Here is a 9,602-nt window from a genome sequence, read left to right as displayed (position 1 = left end):
ATGTCGGCCCAAAATGCAATAAGGAGCAATAAAACAGCCATTCATGAGATTCTGTCCGGAGACCACGGGCTAATTCTCAACAAAGTTTATGAGAATAACCTGATCACTCAGCGGGAGTACAACAATCTTAAAAGCATCAACAGTGCAAATGCGGAGACATACGTCAATGAGCTCGTGGATAAGATCATGAATAAAGGAGACGATACCTGCAGAGCTTTTCTGAACCTCCTGCAAACTGATGAAAAAATACAAACTACTTTCCCTCAGCTGAAGAACACTCTACCTAAACCTGACCAAGCTTCTTTACTTCAGCATGGTAATTACACACACAGAAATGTTGTGTCTGAGATCATATTCTGGTTGGATGTGTAACTGTGTTTCTCTCTGATTCCCTCACAAGACGGCTCCAGTCAAATGGAGGTGAGGTCCTACTTCTGGAAGGGCAGAGCAGCTCAATAAGTGACAACATTTGTGTCAGAGAGATAATGTGCTGTTTAATCAATTTCCTTCACATAATATTGCAGGAGATATGACATATAGTCATCTCAAAGACTGTTGCTACATTCATATAGCCTGTGGTAATAATTGTGTGTATCTATCAGTCCATCCAGGCCTGTGCTGGTAGGAGCAGGTCTGTGATACAAAGCTTGTCCTCAACTCTAGAAGAGGCGCTGGACTCTACTGAGATGGCAGCACTTTGCTTCCTGTGTCGTGATGTTGTTAGCAGAAGTCATCTGAAAGGGGTCAGTGCTACATGTTCTATACTGTTATCCTTCCACTTGTTTTACTGACATGTTTATGGATGCGTCACTTGTAGGACTGACAGTATGATAGATAGCTTAGATATGTTCATATTCACTGATAGACTTTCTAATGACCCCCCCCCCCCTACCCCACAGATCACTAATATCAAAGACCTGTTCTCAAGATTACAGGACAAAGGTCTCCTGCAGAACAATTGTTTCCTTTCTCAGCTTCTCTCAACTATTTATCGAAAAGATCTGGTCAGGTCCCTGGGCATAGATAGCAAACGATCAAAGGACACAGATGGGAGTCCTGTTCTGTCACAGTACAGGTGAACGCAGTCCCACATTGACTTTAATATGACAGCATGCATATAGTAATAATTAGTACTCAAATGCTATCAGTTTGAATTACAATATCTTTGTGTCTGTTTGGCTTTCTCTCCACATTTTTATTTTTTCTTCTTTTTTTCCCCACTGTTAGGGTGATGCTGTACAAAATATGTGATGCTATGAATAACGACAATATCACAATCATGAAGTTTCTACTGAGATCAAAGCTGCTCAAAAGCACACTGGATCAATGCAAAGTGAGATAACATTTGCACACATCTCCAGCTATTTTAAAATCAACTCACCATATCTACATCTACATGATGTAGTCATTAAGAAACAACTGTATCTGGGCTTCAGATTTTAAATCCTATGGTGATTTTCTTTTTAACAAAACATTTATTTCTCAATAAATGAACATCAGTACATCACAAGAAGAAAATAAATTGTCACAGGGCTGAAATATAATTGACCATATATAACAAAACACACTCTTTTCTTAAAGCACCACTGAGAAGAAAAATCAGTTAAATTATTTGTCAATGGATACAATGGAAATTCAGCTTTAACCTCCTAAGACCCGAACTCTTTCATGGCATGAATTTTTACTTTCTCTTTGCTATTTGGGCTGATTGGGAGCAGATGAATGTAAAAACAAAGAATTTACAGATTTTTATTTTTTTCCTGATTTTTGTTTCTGAGAAAAGTGAGATCCACATATTGGGACATTTTAAATTTAAAAGAACAGTGGCAGTATAATGTCCTCGTGTGGATATCAGGCCCTTATAGAGCTTGTAGACATCTATATTTAACCAGCTAAATGAAAGTTGTATCAACCCTTTTCTCTGCAATATTATTAATCTTATTTTTTCTTCTTTTATATATAGAAAGTTTTGCTTGACCCATCACAAAATTTAACAGCTTCCATCTTACCAGCCTCTTTTTTGTATAGCTGGCACAAAACAGAAATGCCAATGAAGACAAAGCCACTCCACATTTTTCAAAGACATGTGTTAACATAATGAACAGTGGTTCATTTCTATGTTTCTCTTGATCATAGACTGGATGTAAAAAATAAACAAAACATATATAAAGCTAACTTTTGGATGTGAAATGTGAACGCATTTAAGAAGTGCTTTAAACTTGCAATTATTCTAAGTGCATCCATCCCTAAATCTAAATTAAAAACTGAAGGTCACAGAGAATTTCAGTCTATGATCTGTGCACCCAGCTGACTTGTTCATCACAGAGCTGAAGATTTGTGTCTTTAAACTGCCATTTGAGTAGCATTTTGCTGTGAAGCGGTTGATAGATTTATAGTGTAGCTGCAGAGCCTCTGTGAACTAAAACCATCTTTGCTGTTAATTCCAGACAGTGCTGGATGTGTTTGCTCAGATGGAAAAGAAAGATTTAATATCAGACACAAATGTCAGTGTGTTGCATGAAATACTCCAAGAGATTGATCCTGAGCTGGCAATGATTGTAGAGAACTACGTTCAAGGTATGAGAGACATTTTTCACTTAACCACAGAAAAACATTTAGGTGTAAACAGTGTGTTTCTGTGAACATCATCAAATGATTGTACTCGTTACAGGAGTCCCCCAGCAGCAGCAGACGTCACCTCCTCATGTCAGTATTGACAACTGTATCGGTCTGTGTGTTTCTGAACATTTAATTCTGTGTGTCAGTTTGCTGATCACTGTGATGTTTATTCCCACAGAGGTTTTTTAACACAAATGAATCCCATCTTCCTCTGTCTGTAACTGAAACTCAGAGCAGTTGTAAGTATCTCTGTTCAGAAAAAATTGTAATTATTTTTTAGGAATTCCTACAGTCACTGGTTTTTATTATTTTGTCATAATAATACTGAACATGTAAATGTTGTTCTTTTGTCTCTAAGGCAGAGGAGAGATTATTTACACTGATGCACGATCACAGCCCATCTCTCTTCCTGATCAGGTAGTTCATTCAGACTTTTATGCTTTCATTCATTCTTTTGTCGGAACACTAACATTTATATTAATGTAAAAACATAATAATTCACATTTTCTTTGTTTGTGTCCTGTAGTCAGAATACTACACTTTGACTCATACGTCTCATGGTTTATGTGTGATCATCAATAATGAGACCTTCACTACTGAAACATGTCTACATGCTCGAAGGGGAACTCAGAAGGATGCAGGTAGAGTTCTTACCTTCAAACCATATCATGACCTGATTTATGTAGGACTGTTTTAACTAGAAGCACTGAGACCTGCAACAATTACTGCACATACAGATCAGATATTCTTTGGTTTTGTAATCTACTGCTATACCTTCATTTGTTTCTTTTCTATGTGGCACAGATGCTCTGAACACAGTGTTCACAAGCTTAGGCTTTAAAGTGCTGATACACAACAACCTGACTGCAGCACAAATACGAAATGAATTAAGAATGTACAGCAAGAAGAATTTTGTGAATGATAATGCCTTGGTAAGTAGATTCATACATCTTTGGAATTGTATCCACAACCACCATTCTATATTCTTAATTTATTTTATATCCTTGGATTTGCATGTCCCAGTGATCCCAGAGGCTATGTTGCCAAGGACTTTTTGTAACCTGGTAAGGTTTTGCATGGCAAATTGGCCCTGGGTGAGGGACCAGACAGAGCAATTCAAAAACCCCTATGAGCAGAATATCCAGGGCACAGTTTCCCAGCATACCGGGGTCTACCCAGGAGCCGGGCCTGGGGAGGGTGCCCAAGAGTGAGTGTCTGGTGGGCAGGCTTTAGTCTACGTGGGCTGGTTGGGACAGCCCGAAAAGGGACATGGGCCCACCCTCCTGTAGGCCCAACACCCACAGGAGGTGCCATAGGGGTTAGGTGCATTGTGTGCTGGTTGGCAGCCAGTGGCGGAAACCCTGGTGGACAGACCCTTGGCTACCGAGACCACCTCCATTGCTGAAGCTGCTGCACTGACCTGTGGCTTAAAGATGGTTAGGGCCTTTGGTGGCGGTAACACCTGAACCAGATGTTGGACACTAGAGGTTAAGAGAACCATCTTAACCTCTGCTTAAAGCTGTAGCGCCCAGATTACTTACAGCTACTTCGGTGCAATTGATATAAGATGCCGTAAGCTGAAGACAGCTTCAACTGTTTGTTGGCTGAAAAATAGTATCACGACCGCACCGCATATTTTTGTTAGTAACGGCAACGGCGTTGTAACGATAGAAATAGTAATTAGTTAGATTACTCGTTACTGAAAAAAGTAACGCTGTTAGTAACGCAGTTATTCCCATCACTGGTAATATGCATTTTATATATGGTTAGAAAGTTTCACAGTTTTTTTCATTTTAAATAATCACATTTTTACATGTTTAAATTTACACAAAATTTCAGAAATCTGCACTGTCATCAGTGTTGGGAAGGTCACTTTTAAAATGTGTTCCACTGCAGATTACAGAATACATGTCCCAAAATCTATTTTGCAATGTATTTTATTACTCAATGAGAGTAATGTATTCTGAACACTTTGGATTACTTAATATACTGTCATGCTTTTTACAACTACATGAACGTACTATTGCTGTGTGATTTATTACCATTACTGAAGGTTACTCACAATACCAACTAGATTTTTAAAATCTTAATATAAAATGAGTAACAGTAGGGTGGACATTAGGTAATGTTGCACCTTTTGCAGTGATCTCGTATAGAAAACTACTCCTGTATCAGTAATACATTTTCTTTTTGTCTCCTTTCTGAACTGCACATGATTATTTGCAGCTAGCAGGTTGTTAATGTAGCCTTCATTAATAGTAATAAATCACACAGCAATAGTACATTAAAGATACTGAATTGGATATAACCCAGGTAGCTACCACAACTTAAACAAGGCAGTTGCAGTAGGGTAATGTTAGTTTTTAAAAAAAGATTTACTTCCAGCTGAGAGCAGCTTGTTTGCTGGCAAACAGTTTGCATTGCATGGTCAGATTTTGCTCATCCCTTTGTTCTTTAAATGTGAAGTGGTGTCCGAATTTTCAAGTAAGAAATGCATTCCTGTCCGTGCACTGCTGGCTCTGGCTCCACTGTGTAAATGACACCATCAGCATTAACAGGATGCTTACATTAGGTCAGAGGTCTCAAACTTAAGTGAGCTGTGGGCCACTGCTGGCACTGTCATCTCATTGGAGGGCCACTTCAGTGTTCAAGTAGTAAAAAATACACAAATAAACAAAAAAAAACCCAAAATACTTCTGAAAATGTAGTGTTTTGTTTGTTTGTTTTTATTTCAAATATTGCATAATTAGACAAAACTGCAAACGTGAACCCAATTTTTTCACAGTCTTAACTGAAGCCTTTCATTTAACTACCAAATAAACAAATTGGTACCCTCTTTTGGCCAGACATGTGGCAGCACTTCTGCTGTCATTTTGCTCGTATTTAACAAAATAAAAATGCAGACACAAGTGTACACATTAGTTTTTGACTGCTAGTGAAAATTGTTTTATTTATTTTTGTACTCTCTTATACCTCGGCCAGGTCCGTGGCTCCGAACCATAGTAAAGGGACCTCTGGCTAATATGTCGGGTTCCGTGTCAGGCTCATAGCCGGGAACTAGCTTTACTGTCTGGGTCAAATTTGCTAGCGAGAGACAGAGAGAGGCATTGAAGGGCTGCTCCAATGGAAATTATTGTTTTGGAGGCGGCAAACACAGTGTGCAGTCGAGTCATGACCCCTTACAACTGGACTCGTCAGGCACTCTGCACTGGCTGCAGCGGTTATTATTATATTTACATGCTTCCATCTCCCGTTTCTAGTCGGTAGCAACTCATACTTTTTGACTTTCCTTTTTCTCCCTTCCTCGTGCTCACAAACACACATAACACCAGGGGCAGTCCCACACATTCTCCCTGCAACACGAACTACACTGGCCATTAGGCTACATTCTTTAGTAACACTCTGCTCATATTGTCTTCATATTAAATCATTTTTTGGATATTAATTTTTAAAAAATATTTCTTCACGTCATTATGCGGGCCGCAAGTAGAGGTGACCCAGGCATTAGAGCCTCTTATTGCACGTTTTATTTGGGTTTCCACCGGTATGGATTACCAAAAATTAAAGAGGGGATAGCCTACAATATGAAACAGGAAAAGACCACCGTGTTATCCATCTGTTTTTACAAAGTAACTGTATTCTGATTATTACCTTTTTAAATGGTAACTTTATCGAAAAACAGTTACACTTATTTTGTATTTTAAATACGTAATGCCGGTACATGTATTCAGTACTCCCCAACACTGACTGCCATGAACAAATTTTTCACCAAAAAATTTAAACCTAATTTTTCATGATATATTTGGTTAACAGATTACTCGATTAATCAATGAAATAATCGATAGATTAGTTGATTACAAAAATAATTGATAGCTGCATCCCTAACTCATTGCATACGTCAGGGTTGGGTCCAGGGCAACTGTCAGTTTTGAATTAGTTAATTTAGTATCATTTACCAACATTCGTACTACCTTTATACTGACCAGAGGTTGATAAGCAGCCCTGATAGTTCATATAACATCTGCCTATATACTGCACAATGTCCTTCTTCTTCACTTAATCCTTGCTTTTGGCTTCATTCACTTCCCCTTCTTCATTTCCAAAGTCAACCTTCAGAGTACCATTTAAATCTACTTAGCTACATTCTCCCCTGACACCACCTTGCAGTATCCTCTCTCTTTACGATTCTGCATAAGATGTAGTTTACCTTTGTGAACCTTTCTCCACTCTTATAATTCACTTTACATTCTACCTTCTTCTTAAAGTATGTGGTCACCACAGCTATTTTTATCCTTTTCACAAAATTCACTACCATGTGTCCTTTTGCATTTTTTGTTCTTAACACCACATCTATCCAATATGCCTCTGATTTAAGGTGGTATGCGTGCTTTCGCATGGAGAAAAGGGGTGTGTCTTTGGCACCGATGGGGAAAAGGTGTTCCTGAAAGATCTGATGCTCCCTTTTACAAGTGGAAGAGTCCCAACCTTGTCAGGGAAGCCCAAACTCTTCTTCATTGAAGCAAGTCAGGGTGAAGGATTACAGAAAGGATACCGTCCCTGCAGCTTGGGGCCTCAAGAGGATGGGAGGGAGACACAATTCTTCTTGGAAGGAAATGCAGACCCGGGGAGACAGATTGAGACAGTGCCTTCAGAAGCAGACTTTCTGATAGGCATGGCCACCGTGGAGGATTTCGTGACGTTTCGAAGCACAGTCAAAGGATGTATCTACACCCAGGAGCTGTGCAAGCAGCTGACAAGATCAGCAGAAAGGTGAGAGAAATAGTTTAATAGGATAAAATGCTACTTTGGAAGAAAACTGTAATATATGACACATTTCACAATTTATTTGTTGACATACAGAAAACATTTTAAGTAAGCCTAATTTTATTTATACTTTACTTAGGCACAACTGTCATGTAAAGTGACACAATCTGACATCTTTATAGCACACTGTTATAAACTGTTTTTATAGTTTTTGCAATGATAAAAGATATTTAGAAAGCTATACTTATGTGCATATCTGTAGGTCTGCTTTTGGTGATGTAAGATGTGCTTATGTAAAACATCAGAAAGCTCAATGTTTCAAGTATTCCAAAAATTCAAGTTGTTATTTTTAGCGTGTTTCTGTTGTTTTCCTTGCAGTCAGGAGATGGATGATATCCTCACTGTCCTGACACGTGTTAACAGGGAGGTCAGCAAAAGGTCAACCCACAAACAAATGCCAGAGCCCAGATACACTCTCACCAAGAAGCTCGTCCTCAAACCTGTCACCCGCCTGTGACCAAAAATAATTCCCAGATTCACATAGACTTGATGAGCCTGATTTACAGCGTGTATGTATGAATGAATTTCTATTTTAATCTCATCTCAAAAATCAAAGAAAATATCATAATATATAAAATGTGGTTATGAAATTTAGCTTCTGAAATTGTTAACATGCCATTTCTCTTTTCTTCTGCCACATAATTATACGCTGCTGAATTGTGATTAAGTGGTGGTCATTTGTTTTACAAATCGTTCTTCCACATTTAAAAACTGATTAATAATGCCATTTAATGTGTACATGTCATTGAATTGGGCACTGAAGTGATTAATAAAATGTATATTATTGTGTTTTTATTGGTGTTTACATATAGGCAGAAGTGCCTGTGTCCTATATGTAAAGTTGGCGAGAGATCATATTTTTGGTGCTGCTGGTCTAATAAAATCAGCAATAACTTTTCAGACTTCTTCACCTTCTATATGTTCTGGTTTCAGACTTTCAAGCATCCAACCCATAACTTGTTATGACTAATTACAGATATATGTTAAGTACAATTTCAAAAGAAATTACATAAGAGTAGTAGAAATATGGTGACAATTATTATAAACAAATGACTTTCTTTTGGGACATGAGTTCAATAAATAAATAAAAAGGAAAGTTTCACTGTCATATGTATCGTTTTTAACTCTTTATTTGTAGAAACGTGATATTTTGTTAGGTCCTGTGTATGATACACAACAAATGAACTTCTATACTTAATGGCTCAAAACAAAAAGAAATATAATTATAGACAATTATAAAAAAAATATATTTTTCTTTAAAGGAATGACTGCTGTTGTTTTTCTTTATAGTTGCTTATAAGCTGTAAACATGTTTATTCTTATGGAATAGAATAGAATAGAATAGAATTCTATGGACAGTTAGATGTAGCAGTCTGGATGTTGTAGGGCTGTCTTGGTTGACACCGCTCTGCAATGTTGCGTGAGGATCAGGGGCAGTACCCCTGGACTGACAGACCGGGGTGGTGGTCCCCATCTTTAAGAAGGGGGACCGGAGGGTGTGTTCCAACTACAGGGGGATCACACTCCTCAGCCTCCCTGGGAAAGTCTATGCCAGGGTGCTGGAGAGGACAGTTCGTCTGTTAGTCGAACCTCGGATACAGGAGGAACAATGCGGTTTTCGTCCTGGCCGTGGAACACTGGACCAGCTCCTTACCCTCTCGAGGATACTCGATGGCGCATGGGAATTTGCCCAACCAGTCTACATGTGTTTTGTGGACTTGGAGAAGGCATTTGACCATGTCCCTCGGGGTGTCCTGTGGGAGGTGTTGCGGGAGTATGGGGTGTCTGGCCCATTGCTATGGGCCATTCAGTCCTTATACGATTGTTGCAAGAGCTTGGTCTGCATAGCCGGCAATAAGTCGGACTTGTTCCTGGTGTGTGTTTGGCTCCGCCAGGTCTGCACTTTGTCAACGATTCTGTTCTTAATTTTTATGATGAACAGAATCGGTCCATTAGAATGGACAGAATTTCTAGGCGTAGCCAAGTGGCGGAAGGCTTTCTCTTTGGTGGTCTCAGGATCTCATCTCTGCTTTTCGCAGATGATGTGGTCCTGTTGGCTTCGTCAGTTGATGGCGTCCAGCTTGCCTTGGAACGGTTCGCCGCCGAGTGTGAAGCGATGGGAATGAGAATCAGCACCTCCAAATCTGAGGCCATGGTCC

At 39.1% G+C, this 9,602-nt stretch overlaps 1 protein-coding gene across 1 annotated transcript; it reads left to right on the top strand.

The window, feature by feature from the left end:
• Positions 1 to 7,900, top strand: LOC146613869 (caspase-8-like). The gene is made up of 13 exons (XM_085378585.1): positions 1 to 316; positions 401 to 420; positions 603 to 743; positions 900 to 1,075; positions 1,228 to 1,333; positions 2,448 to 2,577; positions 2,672 to 2,706; positions 2,798 to 2,862; positions 2,982 to 3,036; positions 3,146 to 3,260; positions 3,424 to 3,551; positions 6,995 to 7,389; positions 7,762 to 7,900. Exons 1-13 carry the CDS (start codon positions 1 to 3, stop codon positions 7,898 to 7,900), a joined length of 1,821 nt encoding a protein of 606 aa, XP_085234711.1.
• The last annotated feature ends 1,702 nt before the right edge of the window (positions 7,901 to 9,602 follow it).

The sequence above is a fragment of the Diplotaxodon limnothrissa genome, linkage group LG18 (genome assembly GCF_057381915.1).
Source record: "Diplotaxodon limnothrissa isolate DT_005_m linkage group LG18, D_limnothrissa_male_GT1.1, whole genome shotgun sequence".
In the NCBI taxonomy this organism is placed as follows: Eukaryota; Metazoa; Chordata; class Actinopteri; order Cichliformes; family Cichlidae; genus Diplotaxodon; species Diplotaxodon limnothrissa.
This window is presented reverse-complemented; position numbering and strand designations above follow the sequence as displayed.